The sequence below is a fragment of the Maniola hyperantus genome, chromosome 6, assembly GCF_902806685.2.
Source record: "Maniola hyperantus chromosome 6, iAphHyp1.2, whole genome shotgun sequence".
NCBI lineage: Eukaryota > Metazoa > Arthropoda > Insecta > Lepidoptera > Nymphalidae > Maniola > Maniola hyperantus.
This window is the reverse complement of record NC_048541.1, coordinates 9,650,559-9,672,696: the sequence shown is the minus strand read 5'-3', so window position 1 is coordinate 9,672,696 and position 22,138 is coordinate 9,650,559. Positions and strand designations below refer to the sequence as shown.

The 22,138-nt window shown below is 35.3% G+C and overlaps 1 protein-coding gene and 1 long non-coding RNA gene across 2 annotated transcripts; both read left to right on the top strand.

Moving 5' to 3' along the window:
* The first annotated feature begins 3,555 nt into the window (after positions 1-3,555).
* On the top strand, positions 3,556-7,278 carry LOC117983022 (uncharacterized). Its single transcript, XR_011236803.1, has 2 exons — positions 3,556-3,842; positions 4,273-7,278. It is a non-coding gene; the product is annotated as an uncharacterized lncRNA (long non-coding RNA).
* Positions 7,279-17,398: 10,120 nt separating this feature from the next.
* aop (anterior open) lies at positions 17,399-21,727 on the top strand. Its single transcript, XM_034969229.2, has 5 exons — positions 17,399-17,571; positions 18,876-19,152; positions 19,242-19,793; positions 19,886-20,135; positions 20,226-21,727. Exons 2-5 carry the CDS (start codon positions 18,885-18,887, stop codon positions 20,551-20,553), a joined length of 1,398 nt encoding a protein of 465 aa, XP_034825120.1. The 5' UTR covers positions 17,399-17,571; positions 18,876-18,884; the 3' UTR covers positions 20,554-21,727.
* The last annotated feature ends 411 nt before the right edge of the window (positions 21,728-22,138 follow it).

Sequence of the window (22,138 nt, the reverse complement as noted above, 5' to 3'; positions counted from 1 at the left end):
GGAACTTGGAACACACATAGATACAAACATACATACATACATAGACTGCCAAAATCATAACCCTTCCTTTTGGCCTTGCCGTAGTCGGGTAAAAAATGATATAAGTATTTAGGTACATTTAACCTACTCGACGTCATTCGTTATAGACGTCAAACTTCTATTTCCACACTATGAAAATATTTTCCTTATCACAGTATAGCAACATTTTTCTTGCATAACTATGATAATATAATATCTATCAGCTTCTTACGATTGTGAGTGTATTACCTACATCCGATAGCAACTTTTTACGAGTTTCAATACTCGTTTTAACGTATTGTGTTAAAACGCAACACAAATCAATGTTAATTATTAACATTTAATGAGCAAGTCTGATATAATAGTTGCATCACATGAGTATTGGTGTAATAATAAGGTTGTTAGTGGTGCGTGCACGCGAGTACGGGGGGCAATAGGAAGCCACGATAGAATAATAGAGACAGTGATACTTATATACGTTCCATATGCATATAAAAGAGAGGTAGAAAAGTACGGGTTAATCGACAAGACGAGTTGAAAACACAATTTTTATTTTTATTTTATTTTTTTATTTTTGCAACACTTACATCTAGCTTTACAATTTTATTTGTATTGCGCCTGGCTACGTCAATGCTGAATTTTAAACCTACTAAGAAGGTGCCTTTACCAACCTACATGATACACCTTAATTCATACTTAAAGTTGAAAGATAAAAAAGTCAGTAAAAAAAGTTTTGTCTATTAATACCATTGAATTATTAATACAATAAAATAAAAAAGACTGAAACTTACTCACGAAAACAAGCCTACCAAGTCCAAACACGACTCCAAACCTATCCAGTCGACATAATTGTGTAATTTAGAGTTCCAGTCAGGGTTGGCATTGTTTTAATGTTCAATGTTTTTTTCCTGACAATTTTTTAAACACAACAAAAAAAATCTATTTGGTGCAGTCGTTCGGAAGTTATGCGCGTACATAGGCATTTTGGCGATTCATTTTTATGTATATTATAGATTTCATTCTAGCTTATATATTATTATCCACCGTTTATAAAATGAATTTATAACTATACGTAAGTTAGGTAGGTATAATTTGATATCCAGCGAGAGAAGAACGTTATTAATCTACAAAAGCTTTAGAATTTAAAAAATATTAATGTCTCTCCCCGCTTCCCGATAACATCTAATTATAGCACTCAAGAAAACAGAAATAGAATCCGTGAACCCTTGCAAGGGTGAGGCGTGGTTGGAATGATTTTACACCTGTGCGACTTTTAATGAAGGGTTGGCTTGTCTTCTCATGCTTTCATACGCAGGTGGATAAAAAATGTGTGTACTTACCTGGTATATTTCTCTGTAGTAGTAGGTATGATATTACAGGAGGTTTTTGAGTTAAGTAGATTGTGTAAATGTATGTGTGTCAGTTATTAGATTTGAATATGGTGCGTTGGCTTGAAAGTAGGTATAGATATCAAGTTGGTATCAAATAAGTAAAATATTTCATTGTATCATCAATATCATCATTTTTTATACTCGTAGGTACTAAATTATACAATCTTAAAGATTATTTATTTAAAGTTCACATAAGTAATATTATTCGCCATAAAAATGCCTATCAAAACAAGCCGATCAGGTTGCGTCATTCCTAAGTCATCTTTATCATAAAAACCTTACGTCTGTCTTGGTTTTGTCCCACATAATAAGCAACGAGTAGGTATGTACTATAATATTCGAGGAAGTTGGCTGAATATGCAAAAACCTTACAAGTGCCTCTCTCGGTGTCTATTTGAGACCATAAACATGCGTAACTGCAATAATTGCATTATCCAAGCGCTGACGTCCACGCATTACAGCGATTTACTCGTATTTAGTACCTTAGTTACCTTTAGTAGGTATAACATATCTAACATAGTTTTGCTACAACATGTAGGTACATTACCAGAACTAAAATCCGTTCTATTTTCAATAAGTACAAAAATTACATTATCATTAAGGATATCCCAATTTCCAATTTCCTCAGAACAAAACACGATCAAGAGGAAAAGGAAAAATATATCCACCTCGATATTTGAATATTTAGAGGAACAAATCGATTTTTCCAGCACACAATGCAGCATGTGTGCATGCAGTAATCTCTAACCCTTCACATCTAAAATCAATTAATGACGTTTGTATCTAATCCGCAGAGGATGGCGACAGATGTGTACGACGGAGGGATGGCAATGAAAATTCATAACCCTCCCTCCGAAAACGTGGACCCTACCGAATTGTGCAAACTGCTGGCTTTGAGTCGCATCTGTCCATTTGCTTCCTATTTGACTAGTGAGTAACTATTTAGATTGTCGATATCGTTATTGGCTAAAGCCGCTTTTTCTTTTTTTCCTACCGAAATTAGGTATGATCGATTAAAATACTTTTCTATTCTGCCTTTGTCAAGAGAAGAAAAGCGATCGTCTATTAAATTTGTTATTAAACATTTCAGTTGGAATAGGCATAATTATATCCAGAATCATGGCTTGAGAATGGAAGATGAAGATAGATAAGCAGGTTTTAGATTTATATTCTTATATTAAATTATCATCACCCTTTAATAGGTAAAAAATACCTACATATAAAACTATCTAAAACAAGGACACTAGTAATATTTGTGTGCATGTTTAATGAAGACAATTAAACTTAATGGGTACTTAGGTACATGACAACGATAAAAACAACGAATCGATCCAAGTACTTACGATTACTTCCTGAAACCGGCAGTTTTGCAAACAACAGCGGAACTGGTATTGTTTCATACCCAGAACAGTATGCGTTTGATACGATAGCTACTGCGGAGTTCATGCTTCCTGTTGCCAATGAAAATGTAAACATGAGACGATAGATGACTTCGGGGCTCAGGCGACCTAAATGTCTATCCTTAACGACATCATAATGAAAACCAAGACCTCTTAAACTTGGTTTCGTATAAGTATACCAGAAACCATAGAATATGTACCTAAACCAAATACCTAGAGACCTATACGTAGATAAGTGCACAAATAAGGAGCACTAGGGATCTCGTATTAAATATTCGTAACAACATTTATATTAAATATCGATAATATAAACAAAAGCAACTCAGTCCTATCCAACTAATAATGTAATCGGACGCTGCACTATGTCCCTCGCTGAGATAAGTCGCCCTAACATTCAAACAAGTGGCTCACCCACACTAGCGCACAATCAGGAAGTACAATGGAGATTAAAAGGACTTGACGCACACACGGCGTTAATGTAATAATATTCTTGTAGAGGTAGATGAATATAAATAATACAACGTACGCACACAAAGGGAGAATTTAAATAAAGCATCTCGCGCATTGTACCAGGAAGTAGCAGCTCACTCACGCACACAGGCGAGTAGCTATGATCGTATGCTATGGCGCTGGCGCACACTTGTGTGTCAACTACGCGTGGGAGCGCGCGCACATGGCCCGATTGGGACATACCGAACGAGCCCCTTGACGTTACATTTTTTACGACACGCATATAATATCGTCGGTTAAATGGAAAAATGACATTTCTCAAAATTTTCAGAAAGTAAGGTTATCATTAAAAAGAGTCTGTTATCAACATTATTTTTATATGGATAAAAGACACTTTATAAAATTACACGTTAAGCTCACTAGATGTCGCAAGTGTCATTTCGGTACTTTATGTTCATCTGCCATATTGGTTGTAGAATAACGTCACTCTGCCATTTGCAACCCAGCCACGGAACTGAGTACATGTGCGTTTTTATAGAAAATTGTCATTTTTCAAAAAAGTGTTTGGATACGATTGCAAAAGGTAAGAAAAATTTATAGAACAATGTATTTTTTTGAGAAATTACGTTTGTTCTTTAAAATTTAACTGTAATTGTGTTAGTAGCTTATATTGAGAAACGACATTTTTAGAAATGTGACTGCTTGTTGTGAAATGAAGTTATTGATACTCGACTTATTTGTAATTATGACATTTTTCTGTATAGTTTTTGTACATTTAGTATCATGAAGTTCATCAGAAAAATGTAACAATTTCAAATATGACTGTGAATGCTTAGAATGAATATTTATTGTATTGTGTTTTTAAAATAATGACGGTTATCTATTAAAATACATAGTACATTTTAACGTTAAAGTACAAAATTAGTTAAAATGATTGAATAAAAATATTTGATTAATTTTGATTTAACCTTTAGAATAAAAAGATGGGTTTAAAACTTCTTTGTTTTTTGTAGGATGAAGCGTGGTGAAAAAATGGTAAAAATGATTACGACGTCTAAAGAATTTTCTAAGGAGAATCCAGTAGAGTTTAATTCAGTTCAGTTAAAGTCAAATGAAGATCCACAAATATCTGTAATATCTTATGTGCCCGAATTCATAAAACCAGTTACTACAGAGCCCGAGCCAGTTTTTCAAGACCATACCTCAGCTACTGAGGATAAATATCCACCAAACGAAGTATCTACATCTAAATTATGTGAGATTATCGTCGTCGAACCACTGCAAAATAATTTGAATTGCACACGCACTCCTTTGATTAGTTTAAGTAGCAATGTTAAGGTACCGACTCCTATTAGCAACAATTCTTTTTTGGATTTACAAATTATTCCATACCTGCCAAATGATCAACCTGGGCCGAGTACAAATATTATGGAATCAGCTGATGTAAGTGATTCAAAATCAGAAGAAAGTACTAACGTTCTCTTTTCAGGCCAACCCAAGACTTCATGCAATATAATAATATCGGAATCAGATATTTCCTATGAGGACGATGACGATAGTTCCTTCAACTCCATTCCTGATAGTCAAAAGGACTTTTCGTCTGACGACGTAGATAATGACCCTGATTTTATACTACGCAAAGATCTTGCAATGTCATCGACATCTTCGGAAGATGAAATCGCTACAGTGAATGAAAACCTAGAAAATACAGTTGACGATGGAAACAAAAAAGCAAAGACTGGCCGAAAAAGAAAAGCTGTACCGGAAGAATGGAGCAAAAATAAAGCTAAATTATTAAGAAATTCTGGAAAAGCGTATACATCGACATCGAAGTCACAAAAACAAATGCAAGAAAGACAAATAAAACCAACATGCACTGAAAAATGTAAACTGAAATGTTATAACAAGATTAGTGAGGAAAAGCGGAAACTTATATTTATGAATTACTGGAAGATGGGAAATTTAGATAAGCAACGTCAATTTATTAATAAACATGTAACCGCAATAAAACCGAAGTATAGATATATTCGCGAAGGAAGTACAAGAAAAGATTATAACCATGCCTTCAATTTTGAAGTAGACAGAGAAATAATTCGGGTTTGTAAGACTTTTTTTAAAAATACTCTGGGTATATCCGACAGACCGATAAGAACAGTAATTTCAATGCAAAACTCTACAGTTGGAGGGTTTCTGAATGAGGACAAAAGAGGAAAGCATCGCAAACACAATAAGCTTGATGCTGCAATTATTGATGGGATCAAAGAACATATCAATTCTATACCTAGAATTGAAAGCCACTACTGTCGAGCTAGTACGAGTCGGGAATACATTGAAGGAGGTCTCTCTATTGCACAGCTACATAGGGACTATATTACAAAATGTCGATTGGAAAACGTTCCTCACGCTGATTATCAAATATATTACAATATATTTACCAAAGAATACAATATTTCCTTTTGGTCTCCGAAAAAAGACCAATGCGAGGATTGCGCTGCTTATAACAATGCAGAAGATAAAGAGCCGTTAAAAATCAAATATTACTCGCATTTAGAAGAAAAAGATTTAGTAAGAAAAGAAAAAGAGTTAGACAAAGAAAATGCCAATGAAAAATGTATAATTGCCGTCTATGATTTGCAAGCTGTAATGCCGTGCCCAAGAGGTGATGTATCCAATTTTTATTATATATCAAAACTTAATGTTCTCAACTTTACTATTTACGAACTCGGATCCAAAGACGTAAACTGCTATGTCTGGCACGAAGGTGAAGGGGCCAGAGGAGTCAATGAAATAGGATCCTGCGTTTTAAGTTATTTAAGAAATTTACAAGATAAAATCAAAGACGATTTTGATGTCATATTTTATAGTGACAACTGCTGTGGACAGCAAAAAAATAAATATATGATTGCAATGTATATCTACGCCGTAACTTATCTAGAAAATTTAAATTCTATAACCCACAAGTTTCTCATAAAGGGTCACTCACAAAATGAAGGAGATTCCGCGCATTCTGTGATTGAGCGTAACATTTCAAGGTCTTTGAAATCCTCACCTATTTACGTCCCGGAACAATACATAACATTGATCAGAACTGCCAAAAAAAAAGGAAATCCATACAAAGTCCATGAACTAAATCATGAGAGCTTCTTTGACATTAAGAAAATTGCAGACGGTGTCGGTTCAAATTTTTCAAGCAATGAAGACCGAGAAAAGTTAAAGATGGGAGATATTAAAGTTGTCAGAGTGGAAAAAAAGTTTAATGATCGATTCTATTACAAATGTTCGTATAAAGAAGATAGTTTCAAAACTGTCATGGTCAAAACTAGAGCTACCAAGAAAAAAACTAACTTGTGTTCCGAATTACAGCCGCTGTACTCAACAAAATTGGATGTATCTGACACTAAGAAAGCCGGTATACTTACACTAATAGATAAAAACATAATTCCCCGATTTTATAAAAACTTTTATCAAAGTCTTTAACCAAATAATCTCACATTGTTTTTCTTTTGTGTGATACGTTATTTACTAAATAGTTTTTTTTTGGATTTTGAAATCATCTCAAAAACCTATTTACAATATCTAGGTAGACTGAGTATGAAACTTTACATATATTTTGGAATATTTTAATTTTTTTTGAAGAGGCTCTATAACTTTTAAATAAGTAGATACTAATAATATTTTAGTTTTATAATTGATTGGTAGAATCAGTACAAAAATGCATACTAAAGCTAATAATAAAAAATTGATTTACATAAAGGAGAAAACGTTTTCAATATCTTATGAAACATATTTTACAGATTTTACAGTTTTATATTCTTATTCAAAACCCAAAATAAGCAGATTTAAGTTTAAGCTCATTGATCTCAATATTGTTGCCATTGATTTATCTAATAAGTAGGGATTACTCTTAAAATAGAGGTTTGTTTATGATTGTTATTGCATATAATTTTAAGTGGATTTGTAATTATTTGAATACCTCAATTTATAAAAACCATATACTTAATAAAACCATATTTTTTCCATTATTGTGTTACATTTTTACAAAATTCATTCCGCAAAATGTTTTTAATTATGTAGAAAAATGACATTTCTTGCTAGAAATACCTCTTTTTTAGTAAATTAGTTAAAATAACCACACCATCTTTATTTTCATGTAAATACCTTTAAAATGATATATAACACTTACACATAAATATAAAACTCAAAAGGAAAAATTAGTATTAATTGAAGTGAAAACTTTAAATGCTTGTATTGTAAAATTTGTTCTTTTTGAATAACGTCACTTTTCTATTTAACCGACGATATGTCACAGAATGTTTGATGCCGACAACTAAGGAATCACAAATAACTCTTTGGAATAATTGATGTATAAAAAGGTAGGTAAAAGTTTTAAACTAAACATGTTTGAATTGTCAATAATATGATATCTGAGCACACGATGATAATAACTTTACCTGGTGTTTAATCCTTCTAGATTTCTTAGCTCTCAATATAGCTGCTTGCTAAGGTAGCATATTTTCAGATTAAGTAGTAGATTGTTCAACAAGGGACTAAACCAGCCATTTCATACGAGATGTTTAGACAGAGACGGAGGCTATAGAATCGAGTATATGGGTTTTAGTCCGAGTAAAACACTCCACTTTTTACTTCGATTGCGAGGAAATGGACAGTGATACGCGACCGCGACTTGTGGATGAGCTTACTCTCATACTTAATTACGTCTTCTGGTCATTACGCATGCTCTAGCTACACATCTAAAAATTATCCATTGCGCAGGTACGAGCTCCGAGCCTACGAGGCCATTTAACAAGACGCCAAGTAATATATGACATGTAGACCGATATATCATCCATTTCCCAAGTTCAAGGGCGGAGACCTTTGGATGTGACACCGACTGTAGCTCAGGTACATCAATACAGTACCAGGAAAGCACAGGAGGCTAGACTCAGGCTAGGCTATATCCATAATCCAATATCCTTACATCACTTTTATGCCCGTAAGCATAAAAAGTAGTTTTAATCCGCTTACGCCTTACACTCGGCATAAAGAAGAACTTACTTACGAGCATGAGAAGTGAAAAATATGTAGGTACATTTATTTATTGAATACGAATTCGCCGATATGCGTCTAAAAACTTAACGTATTCCTAATACGCTGAATAAGCATGTGCCCTCTCCCACCGCGGGTGCATTCCCGACCCGATTTTTTTGATCATGTTGATCCCAAATCAACGAAGGGGTCGCTTTGTCATGTGACACTTGCGCGCATAGTAACTCGCCTGGGGGTTACTCGTTAGGATTGGGGGATAATTGTCTATTCTCTTTTTAATACAGACGATACACGATGTTAGGACTTGTTATTTGGACTTAGATTATATAGTTTTCATTCACCTAACACATACTTATGCATAGAGTCATAGACACCATATCCTAAGACGGCCTCTAGGAATTCCATCTCCTTTAAAATAAAGAGCATAAAATCTAAACTATCTAGATATTTTTCAACCATCTATAAATTTTTTTCAAACCTTTCTACCACCGTACCGCAAGACACCGGGGGAGTTTCCACCCCTATGTCTTCAACATTCCATCTTCGCGTACGAAACGCTTTGCGTCATCATTCCTTACACGCATGGCTAGGGTCTGGAATACTCTTCCTAGATCAGTGTTTCCTGTCAGTTATAATCCGGGTATCTTTAAAACAAGAGTGAATAGGCACCTTCTAGGCAAACGCGTCCCATCTCAGGCCACATCATCACTTCCCATCAGGTGTAATCGTGGTCAAGCGTGCCCCTATAACGAATAAAAAATAAAAAATCTATATTAACGATCAATCATCGAGATTATAGATTGCTTGATGCATGATTGGTGCTAGATTGATCGCATAACAGCCTAACGTCAATAGTTAACCCTAGGTAGCAATTCTAAGCTAGGTTCTAACTCTCAACTACTGGTTTATCGTTAACAGGACGCAAAGATCAGATGGCAAATCGCGCTGTGTATCTATTAGCCTGTAAAATGTGGGTTAGAACTCACATTTACGGGACAACACGAGTGTAGTGTAGGTATACCTATCTTGTATTTACACTTACATTAAAATATCCAAAAGTTAAATGTATATATTTATTATAAAATTTAATATAAATGTATATAGATTATAGATATTTATGTGTTTAATTGTATGTACATAATATTATATTAATTATTAATTATTATAATATGATCGCATTTAGCAACGTAGCGACGAGATAGTAGGTATCACTACAATATTGTTGTTATAAAATATTTAATCAATTAGCTGCTGAGTTTCCTGAAATCTTCGCATCAGATTTTGCTTTCTGCGAAATAGGCCTATTATAGGCCTATTTTGGCCTAGGCAAAAGGATTTTTACTTCGATGAACGATGGTGTGAAATTGGAAATATTAGTGTGACAGGACGATGAGCTTCAAAAGAGTTTGTGTCGAATGTGATTTTTCTTAATTAGTACGGAGAAACTACCTAAGTATTAGGTAAATTGAACTTATAACAAGTGATTGATATAACCACGTCATTGTATGTGTACACACATATTTTTGTGAAATAGAAGTAGGTACGAAGTCTACCTACATAGTTATACTACTTAGGGTACTTACTACTTGGTAAACGTTGTAACCGGAACTTAGCAATTTCATTGTCGACAGTAATAAGATTCCCAAGAAAAAAATACTATAGCCATTACGTGATATCACCAAATTGTATGACAACAGATTGTTAAGTGATAATAAAAAATCACTAGGTAAATAGAACCGGAACAAAAAACTAAAATGTTTTAATCTGACAATTTATTTTTGGTCTCGTAAGTCGTGACACTTGTATTAGGTGTCTTTAATCCTTATAATGGATTATTGCGGCTCCCAGTAAGATTTAACGACATCCGGTAGAATGAATGACCGTACCGTATAGCACGCTAGAGGACGTGAATTTAACCTCTGACTTCAAAAATGTACCTATTATTAATAGGTTATGGACCAAACCGCCAAGCAATTTTAAATAGATACTATTGCTAGACAACCAAAAACAGTACTGTAAACGATAAATGAAACACGCGTTGCGCCTCTTGTAGTTCTAGCGCCACATACCTATGCCTTCATGAAAATATTGTATGTATACAAGCCAACGTGAAACGGGTGTCGTTTCGTGACATATTACGATCAAATAAATAAGCCAGTTAGAACAAGAAAATATCAGAAAAATTAAGAGCAAGTAGTACCTATTACCTACCTACTTATTGTCAATCAAAAAATTTCGCAAACGCAGCAGAGTAGTGAAACATTGCTTACGGTCGCTGGTTCACGAGCAGAAAGTGGCGCAACTTTTGGTGTGACATCGTTGCCTAGTTTAGTAGTAAGTAAATTATGTAACGCACAACAACAGTGAGCAGCCAAATCGGGGTCGCGGTCTTACTACCAATCATTCGGAAGTGCGTTCAGAAGTATTAACTAGTTAGTTTATTTATTTAGTTGTAGGTACTTAACTATTTTTTTTTTAATTTGATTTTCTTTTTTAATAGGTACCTACTTAACGATTTTTAGGGTTCCGTAGTATACAAGGAACCCTTATAGTTTCGACATGTCCGTCCGTCTGTCCGCCGTCCTCGGTTAATCTCAGAGACTATAGTGCTAGAAATCTGTAATGTGGCATGGGTATGGGTATAAATATTAATCACGCCGCATAGGTCTTTTAAAAATACTGTGGGTGTGGGAACATCATTTTCGATTTCTAGATCCGTTCCGTAAAATATGATGTTTTAAAGTGCTAATTTTTATTACTTAGTGTGTTAGTGTGTGTGTGTGTGTGTGTGTGTCTATCAGCCAAATGGTAGTACTTTAGGAACGTGAAAAAATTCACAGCAGTAGTATATTTATAATCAATTTTAAAGGAAAACTATCATGGCTAAGTAGGGTTCACAGGTTAAGGAGTTATATCTGTTTTTCGAGGACTGTGACCACGGAACCCAACCCTACACTTGGCCGATTTGGATGTTGTTTCGACAAGTCGTTAAACCACGAAATAAGCTTAAAATCACTGTCGAATCAGTTAAAAAGGGAGTCCCTATAACCTAAGTAGGTATATCAAGCAGTAGACAATCGGTTGACTATTATGATAATATCTCTAGAATCTAGAAATTTTTTAAGTATAAGTTTATTAAAATTGAAATTCTGGAAAACCTGTCTGATTTTCCTTCATTAGGTACTTAATACTTAGTAGCTTGTTTTTTCCGTGAATTCAGCAGTATCTTCTTTAACATTGTAACGAGGTAGGTATTTAATTAATTTAAATTGTATTTCTAATGAGTAACATATTGTGACGTAGATAGTAGGAATTTAATTAATTTTATTTATAGTCGCAAGTAAATACCTATTATATTACTTGTAGTAAAACCCCGCGTGATTCGGGTCAGCACACAGGAAGCGCCGCCATTTCCATACGATTGCAATTTCAAATGTAGGGGCATCCGGCCTAGACTTCCGTCAGTATATGTTGATTTCCTAGTTTTCCACTAAGCAGGGAATAACATATTTTTCATTAATTTGATCTACCTACGCATTAAAAAATACCCTTACCCTTTCTTTTAATAAAATTATATAGAACATTCCTTTATGTCTCCTCGTCATATTGGTAACATTGGATTTAAATTAATTTCTTCAGTGTCTGAAACTTTAAAGGATTAATCGACTTTAATAAAGGAGGTTCTCCATACAGTATGTACCGTAGGAATCTACTTATGTTCGCGATTTCTTGCTTCTGAGTTTAGGAGTCAGTTCCCTTATTTTTAAACATTTTTGAATTTATCGTTTAAAGTTTATGCACTAATTGCTGACTTAGCCTTTCCTTCGCACGGTTGGACGTACCTATTCTATAGAGTAGCGGTCGAAAATCTTTTGGTTAGTCAGTTTGTTGGTTGAAAGGTAAAAGTTGAAATTTCAATTGCCGTTATAACAACAAATAATAAAAAATTACAAAAAAAACCCCCAATTCAATACGTAACCACAATAACTAAAAAATAATTTTAATTTTTAGTGATTGTGGTTAGGTATTGAAGTCAATTCTATTTTGGAAAAAAATATATTTCTGAATTTTTAGCGGTCCCATGTATTAAAATTTTCACCCTTATCCGTCGAGGTGTTCCATTATCTATCTTCGAAGATGTTCATCAGATCTTCATCTTTATATGGACTACTTAGGAAGTATATCTACCCTTTCAAACAAAGAATTTTCCAAATCGTTCCTATATATACCTACCTATACCTACTATATTCTTTCTTTCTTTCATAAAAATACAAAGATTCCCACGAATTGAGAACCTCCTCCTTTTTTGAAGTCGGTTAAAAAACCAAGATTTTTTCAAACCGGAAGGCGGCCGGACATGCAAGTTAAAAAGATTAAAAAGAATATTGTTAGGAATATCTGGTAGTATGGTAGGTACCTACGGAACCTACCTACCTGATAAGTATAATCGTGGAACTACATCGATAGGAACTAGGAATCGTCCGTCGTGATTAAGGACAAACCAACAAACAAACACACCTTCGCATTCATAATATTAGCAGGGGTAGGTACACGAATGTACACAAAATACATTAAGATTAAAACCTATTTTTAACATAAAATAATATGTACATATAAAATATAAGCGAAGCGAAAGGAGGGTCTACACGTCCGTAGTACCGGTTCCTTTTCCGTTTTCCGTGCGGACATGGCCGGAAGTGAAACAGAGATTCGTTCCCTGACCCTCGTGTTCCGGTCCCCGTAGACCGATGTTAATTTCCTTTTTCGCGTGTCTTAATTTCCGCTGTGAACTGTACTTCATGTCTTCCATTTCCTCAGAATTAAATTCTTTGACACATTTCAACCGTGCTGGCAGTGATGGTCAGTAGTGACTAGTGAGTAGGTACGAGCAACTAGCGTTAAATATTGTATTTAGATATTTTTTTAAAGCAACAAAAAAGCAAAGCCGATAGTAGGCATCTTGTTGCTGGTTCGCAGTGGTAAGAAATCATTCCGTACCAGTGGTAAATTCAAAAGCAATTTGTAAAAATCTATTTGATTAAAAAGTTTTAGAAGTGTTTAAATCTATTCTTGTAAATTACTTAATTTTAAAGGTAGTTTTGTTTATTAACAACGGGAAAAGATTTCCATTAATTTGTCTGACAGCTCACAGGATCGAAACTATTTTATAGATACATACCTTGATACTGAGGTAAAGGAATGTAATGTTTTCAGGGTCCATGTTTCTTATAGGAGTTTCTTTATTCCACCACAACTTCTGAATGCCTGAACAGATTTGGATGTATGGGGTATAGTTAGAAGCCTTACATCATGCTGAGTGACACTGGCTATAGATTTTTGCAATAAAAAAACCGGCCAAGTGCAATTCAGGCTCGCGCACCGAGGGTTCCGTAGTACAGTCGTATTTTTTCGACATTTTGCACATTAATTCAAAAACTATAATGTATAAAAATGAATAAAAATCTGTTTTAGAATGCACAGATGCCCTTTCGTATGATACCCCCCTTTATATAGTTATCTTACTGCGAAAATTTGAAATACAAATTTTTAGTTCATGACCACAATTTAATCTTTTTTGTGTGATGTAACCCTAAATTCACGGTTTCCAGATTTTCCCCTTATGTCTGCTATAAGACCTACCTACCAGTGGCGTGCACAGGAGTTCAAGCCAGGGTATGCATTTAGGTATGAACTTGTTTTACGGCAGGTTATAATGAAAAGTAAGCATTGATTTATTACAATAAGGGTAAGCAGTGTGTTTATGCTTCTATGAGCTGCACGCCACTGCTACCTACCTGCCAAATTTCATGATTCTGGTCAACGGGATGTACCCTGTAGGTTTCTTGACAGACAGTCAGACAGACAACAAAGTGATCCTATAAGGGTTCCGTTTATTCTTTTGAGGTACGGAACTTTAAAAAGCAACATGGCGCTGTTTTTAAATGTGATTTTTTTGACGTCCTCACGACTTATTTACGTAGGTCCATAATTTGGTTCGTTTCAGTCCGTTATGACCACTTCCCAATGTTAGGTTAGAAATTCGAAAAAAGAAATCAGAAATTCGTCTGGTCTTTCTACTAGAACACACAATATACAATCAAAATAAAGGAATACAAAACATCTTAGTTTTTAAAAATTGGATATCACACGTACAAATGTTAAATATAATTTAGTACGGTAGCCAAACATAAATGCTCACGCAATGAACTTATTTCGGGCACTTCCGCATGTGTGGAGATTCGGCCCCAACCGCTCGTCGCATTCCAAACGGGCCACCTCCGACCAGACGATAACCTACTATACTGATGAATTACAATTTCCTTTAACTGATTTTTAAATTGAAAAAGTCTAACAAACAAATTACAAACCCTTTTTTCTTAAAACCGATGTTTTTTCTTTCTTTCAGAGTATTAAATTGATCTTGGCATTTTTACCAAATCGTAAAGTTTTTAGGGTTCCGTAGGTACCCAAAAGGTAAAACGGGGCCCTATTACTAAGACTCCGCTGTCCGTCCGTCTGTCACCTGGCTACGTATTTAATGAACCGTGATAGTAAGACATTTGAAATTTTCACAGATGATATATTTCTGTTGCCGCTAATCGCTATAACAACAAATACTAAAAAAATAGAATAAAATAAATATTTAAGGGGGCTCCCATACAACAAACGTGATTTTTTTTGCTAGTTTTTATAGATAATGTTCATCACATAGGTAATATGGGGAAAATAATCCATCCTAATATTAGGTATGTATTATACATGCAAAAGTGTGTCTGTCTGTCTGCTAGCTTTTCACCGTCCATCTGTTAAACCTATTTTGACAAGTACCGGCACAGGTACGGACAGGCTAGATACTTTTTGTCCCGGAAAATTAAAGAGTTCCCACGGCATTTTTAAAAACCTGAATCCACGTGGATGATCCTTGCATCTCGCGGACGGATATAGGCTACTCTTTATCCCGAAAATTCAAAAAATTTCCCACGGGATTATTGAAAAACCTAATAGAAGATTTAGCAATTAGATCAGACGGTGTACGGGCTACCTACCTACATCTTTTTCTACAGAAAATGTGTTCGCGTATATGTACCTATGTTTGCTATTGGATTTACCCACATTCTGATCTGATTTTGAATTTGATTTACTTGTTGCTGCATTACCTATGTACTAAAAAGCGAAGGCTTTGGTTAGAACCTAAAATATCTGCAGATATTCAACGATAAAAATAATAAACATAGGTAGTAGGTATAAGGTAACCGTGTGCACATTTCCATTGATTTCTATGGAGATCTATATTGTTAGATAGGTACCTAGGTATAACCTATACGAACAGATAGATACCTCCAGATATCTTAAAGATATTAATAATTTAATAATCATGTCCCGTTTGTGATGAACTATAGTCCCATATATAGACGCAATCAGTTAGGTACTTTACCTAAATACCTACTGTCTACTTATATTGGTACTCACTAGCACTAGTCACTACCTACTCGTTAATTTGGACGGGTACCTACCTAACTTAGATTATACTTAGTTTAGTGGGTTACCTTATGACATCCAATTGTCAGTAGATAGGGCATTCTTAGGCAAAAAAACAAACAACAATCCCGTAAATTGGTTAAAAAATCTCAGACCTGTTGGTAAAATATTTCTTAGCATTACATTCTGTTTCCCAAAGTTTCTCAGTTAGACCGCCGCGGTCGTCGTCGAGTAAAATGTTTACGTAACTATCGATACAAGATCGTAAGTCGTAACTGGACAAAGAAAGTAGGTACCTACCTATAGGCAAGATCTGCGGTCACGGTCACGATTAAGCACACGAACGGCCAAACATCAAATGTTTTATTCTCCAAATTACTCTACATGAACTTACTCTACGACAGACCATTGCCGTATAGCTTTTACTTATGGCAAGATATGTATGAGTAAAAGAGAGGGTATAGAGGGCATGCGGGCGAAGGGAGCAACAGGTAAAGATTCCGAGGCCACTTCCGCCTTGGCTGCCGAATATTTCTGTACAAACCGGTAGTGGGAAGGTAGCCAGGACAAATAAAGAGTCAAATCTTTATTAATATAAAACAGGAACATCTAAATGTCTTGTATCCGCATACCCAAAACAATAGTTTTGATTAAGTTCTACATAAGTTTTATAAAATGGGTCCAAATGTGCAAATCAGCAGAACCTAGCGAATTAATTATATTTAGCATAGAATTGTTCAGGAAGACATTCATAAATTTATGCAGACATTTAATAAACTCAGCACAAACCGGTTCACGTTCATATTGTCTCATACCCACACTACCAGGAAACTTATAACCAACAACGCAGACGTTTCCTGTGCTAGGTAATAGCAAGAACAGATCAACGATCAACAACTGCACACCTTTTACCAAGGACTCCAAGGTCCAATGTAATATTGATCGTCTTCCATAAACATACCTGTAAGGTGCCCAATGTTTTTCTTTTCTATGTCTTTAGGTTAGGATCTACTTAATATTTGAAAAATCTTTTATTTAAAAGCGAAAACGAATACCCGGAAGAACAGAGACAATACCTAATAGGTAAGTAAGATTAGGTTCTCATCAAAGCATTTGCAAACAAGGAAATAGGTAGGTAATAGGTACCTAGGACCTAGGTGTTACAAAATTATTAAAAAACAAGCTTCGCTGAAAGAATTACGACAACCTACACTTCCGCATGCACTAGGCTCACGCAGTCTCCAAACCACTATCAGTACAACTGGAAATACCTAGCTATACTTATAGGTAGGTACGTTGAATTTGATAAGATTTTAGGTTATTTTAGTTTATATATTAATCGTAAAAATACAGCTCCGCTTACAGAAACTTAGATGACTTTAATATTACGCTGCATTAAAAATGGGACTATTCTCAAACGGGGTCCCGAAGTTTTATCTCATTCTCCGCTATATTATGTGAGGCGTGGAGGCGGAGGAGGCGAGGGACGGGGGACGGCAGGCGCGCGTCCGTCCGCCCGCGCCGCCACCGCATCGTCAGTCCGCGTCAGAGAGTTGCCCGCGACGCTTGTCTGCGAGCTCGATCCCTCAGATACGCTGCTGGTTTACGGCGTGCCGTAACACGACACGTTTGGAGGGACCGCCGCTGCTTCGCGTGTGCCTGGTGCTTTAAAGATCGGATACTGTGTTTCTAGTGCTGTGACAATGCATATGTGCTGAATTTGCAAGTTTCTGTATACACCTTAAAGGATTTTTAACGATACTGCAAGTTCCGGATCAGCTCAGCCGGTGAGTAGCGGTGCTTATCGCGAGCGGCAAGCCGCGCTATCTCGAACTCACGCATTTCCGACCCCGCCCGATAAGGCCTACGGTGACTACTTAGATACAGAATCCGAACAGACGACATCAGCGAATATGTACAAAAATATATATTATCCGGAACTGTTTTATGTTTACAGGTTATAATTATGTGCATCACAAAAACAGGATAATACCTACTTAAATTATATTCTGAAAATCCGCTCTGCAATATTTCTCCCCTAAAACAGATATCATGCACGTGCATCATTTTTCATGGGCGACTTTCCCCTGATCAATTCAGACAATAACAAATACGACCCCAACATTGCAAAAGTACAAGTTTAACCATGATAAAATAGTTGTAAAGCGACATATATAAAATAACTAAAAGTTAACATATAAAATAATTTCTTCCCCAATATATTATGACTAAACAACAATAATTTTAATTTAACTTCTTACTAGCTATTTTTTTGTTATACCGGGACATAAATATTAAATTCCTATACGATGAAAGCTATATCTTTGCTAAATTTCGAGAACCGGTACCTAAAGCGGTTGAGCAGTAAAAATCTAACAGCAAATTGTCCTCTTTAATTTTAAGTAATTTTTTTAATGTATTTACTTAATATATCAAACATTTCGTAACCGGCAGGATATAGGAAATTTTGATATGTATTTAAAATTATTTAGCAATATCATTAAAGTGTAGGTTAAAACACTATCATTAAAATTATTGATATAAGTAATTTACTTAATCTGGTGAAAAATATATACCTAATTAATATGTTTAAAACTTAGTTTTACAAACAACTTAAGCATTTAATATAGGTAGGTAGGTAGGAACCTGCCGACTTCTAGCAAAAAGATAAAAAAAATCTTCCAAAAACGCCAGTTATAAATTAAAGCACAATTTACGCGAGAAAATGAAAACCCTCAATTAATACAATACTGCCAATAAATAATGCATAGTAGCTGATTGCACACATATAAAATGTAATAATTGTATAATAAATTATTATTAATATAGTAATATCAATATTTCATAATATTGTTTACGTAATCTTCGACAAAGCGATAAGAGCTAGGAACTGATCTGGTTAACTATAAACCATAAAATGATAAATATTTATCAATTTGGTGGATATATTAGCGCCACCTGTTGACGAGTAGAAGTTTTGATAAACATACGTCACAAGTTAGACATTTTCAAATTAGAATCATTGCCTACTTTTTATGTCATGAAAAGAAAGGACTTCAATAATAAGAAAATTCATTTTTAATCTTTCCAGATCGTCGTGATGAAAGTTGTTAGCCTTCAATTGCCGTCTGGGCCCAGTATGGAGCGATTACCGCTACCATTCAGCCCGACTGAGCTTTTATGGCGGTACCCTTTACCTTGGGCACCACCGCCACCGTCACCTCTTGGCGATACAAAAGCCCAGTTGCCTGCTGGTCTACCTCCAGAACCAAGACTGTGGACACGTGAAGATGTCATCGTATTCCTAAAATGGTGCGAGAGAGAATTCGATTTACCAAAATTTGACGTGGATCTTTTCCAGATGAATGGTATGTAGTGTAGTATAGATTTTGAAATCACATTAAATGTCTTTTTAATACTTTGTGGCAATAATACATTGATTTATTTTTCTTTGCAGGTAAAGCCTTATGCCTGTTAACCAAAACAGACTTAGGCGAGAGGTGCCCTGGAGCCGGAGACGTCTTGCACAATGTCCTTCAGATGTTAGTTCGCGATGCATGTTTACTCGGACGAATGCCATCTTCGCCTGTAACTCCAACAGCACGCGCTGCTCCGTATCCCCCATCGCCACATTCTCACCCACCAACCCCCACGTGGACTGTCGACGGATTCCACCACTTTCACGGAGCCGTCGCTGCGGCTGCGCAACCTAACTCTGTGACATTAAGTCCGGCACCGTCAGTAGATAGTTCGGGGAGTCCGCAAAGGGGAGAATCTATGTCCTATGCCCCAGCTTACGCTCCTCCAGTACCAATAAATGCTCAAGCTAGCTCGGGAAGTAATCAGTCAGATTCTGATGAAGAAGCCCAATTCTCGCAAGCTCCTCGTTCTCCAAAGGAAATTGCTCAGAACAGCCCTGCACCACAAACGCACGTTGTTCCACAACATACGCACTACAGAGTTCAGCATAGAGAATTCTTTCCGAACGATATGCCTGAATCTAATACAAGTAAGATATTTTACACAATAACAACGTTATATATCGTATCTCATTCACTTACAAATAGCATATCCTCTAATCATTGCTTTTTTTGCTTTTAGATGGAAGACTCTTGTGGGATTTCTTGCAACAGTTGTTAAATGATCCTACGCAAAGATACACTAATTATATTGCTTGGAAAAACAGAGAAACTGGTGTGTTCAAGATTGTAGACCCAGCTGGACTTGCCAAGCTTTGGGGTATTCAGAAAAATCATCTTTCGATGAATTATGACAAGATGTCACGTGCTCTGCGATATTATTACCGTGTCAATATATTGCGAAAAGTTCAAGGCGAACGACATTGTTACCAGTAAGTAATCATAGTATATTCACTAAATATACATTTGTATACCTAATAAATATTAAGAACCTATTGTAAATTTTTGTTCAATTTTTACAGGTTTCTCAGGAACCCAACAGAACTGAAGAATATAAAGAATATTTCACTTTTGAGACAACAAATGGGCCATACGCAACAGCCTGTTAAGACAGAAATGAAAGAAGAACGTTGTGAAGAAGATAACATAGATGAAGATATGCCGACTGACTTGAGCATAAATACGTGTGAACAGTGGCGGAAGCGAACGTGGCCCGACGCCTCCGCGCCGCACGACAAACACCGCATCAGTGCCCTCATTGGCGATAGTATTATGATGATGAAAAGAGACGCAGAATACAATTCCGAACAATGTGCTCTAAATTTAAAAAGTGAAAAATGTGAACAATGATTATTACAGACACATGTACACTTCTAATGTGATGTGGTGTTAATAAACATTAATTGTGCGACAAACTACTCCAACGGCTTAGTTCTAGTCAAATTTCTCTCAGATGTTTGAGTCTTCCTCCTAATAGAATGTAAAATATTATATGAGAATTAGATGAGGTAAATCACTGAGAGCACTTTGACATATTTAGTGTAGCTTTTGGAGTTGAACAGGGTAGGATATGGACCTAAATGATGCCTTTGTGCCAAGTGATTTTTATCTAATAGTGTCAATTACATTTAAGTAGATAGCAAAGGGGACTAAAGTTTATTTGTGTTAAACTATATTAATATTTTGTGCAATGGACCATTTAAGACTGGACTGAAATTTAGCAGTTGCAAATTGCAATTTAAAAGAGGTTGCCGATATCAACAGCTGCGCAGCGTTCTCATGTACGCGCCCAAAATGCATTTTTGTTAATTTAATTATTAGTTATTCCTATGTTTATTTTCGTTTATTTTTTGCTAAATAGCTGAGAGATAAAAGTTATGAATGAATATCACATGAAACTTTATTGTCTTCCATTAATTTTATTAAAAACGTTTCGATTGTAGCATGTGAAGCAAACTTAAAACTACCACACAACATTATATGAACATGATAATTAATTAGAGAGTCTATCAAATCAAATTTACTAAAATATTTTGGTGTCAACTTGTCCCACAAATTATTATTATATAAATATAAATATTTAAAAGACAATAAATTAATTAACCTACCTAAAACAATGCCTTGAAATCAATCAAAAAATCCACTGTGATAAAAAGTATGAAGTGGTAGTCTTGTAGAATATGCTAGGGCTTTTACTCAATGATTTCCAGCTACAATTTTCTGTGATCTCTTTTAACAATATAGATAAATAATGTAATAGAGAGAAAAATTATTGCGTTTGTAAATATAAGATAAGAAGTTAGATTAAGTGAACCAAAAGAGTGTATGTATGATTTGTCAAACAAAATGTGGAGCTTTATCAAAGTACCTAGGTACCTATCAGTAAGAGTTATTACAACTGAGTTTGTATTTTTACAATAATTTCTATTTGGCATCAGCCACGATTTCCAACTTGTACACAATAAAAATAAATATTAAAATATTGTGTCAGATTTATAACTTAAAATAAATGGAAGTAATGTTATTTGATTTTTTCCCCCACACCTAACTCCTACTTATAATGACGCCATTTGAGTACGATCTACATCTCTCATCATTTCCAATACCTACGGAAATCATAATTCAGAATTGTTTTCCCTACACTTTCCGATCCATTGCTTCCATTCCTTTTAACAGCACTGTCTACCCCACTGATTGAGCAATAGATCGATAAATCAGTAGAAATAAATACCTACCTGGTACCTACTTTTGAAGAAATCTGAATTGCCAGCTAGAGACCGTTCAAAAACCAATAAATTCTGGTAACATTTTTGAAAGAATTTTTGTCCGTCCGCGTCTCTCGGATTTCTCTGCTGGGACGTTTTGTGGGATGTGAGAGTAGACTATAATAATTAATTAATCAGTAACTAAGAATAGCGCCAAACTGCTGGGTCCC

What these genes read in the sequence shown, in the direction of transcription:
- aop (XM_034969229.2), top strand. Translation starts at nt 18,885, where the DNA reads ATGAAAGTTGTTAGCCTTCAATTGCCGTCTGGGCCCAGTATGGAGCGA. An exon ending in GGATCTTTTCCAGATGAATG is followed by an intron (nt 19,153 to 19,241) that starts GTATGTAGTGTA and finishes TTTTCTTTGCAG; the next exon opens with GTAAAGCCTTATGCCTGTTA. An exon ending in TATGCCTGAATCTAATACAA is followed by an intron (nt 19,794 to 19,885) that starts GTAAGATATTTT and finishes TTTTGCTTTTAG; the next exon opens with ATGGAAGACTCTTGTGGGAT.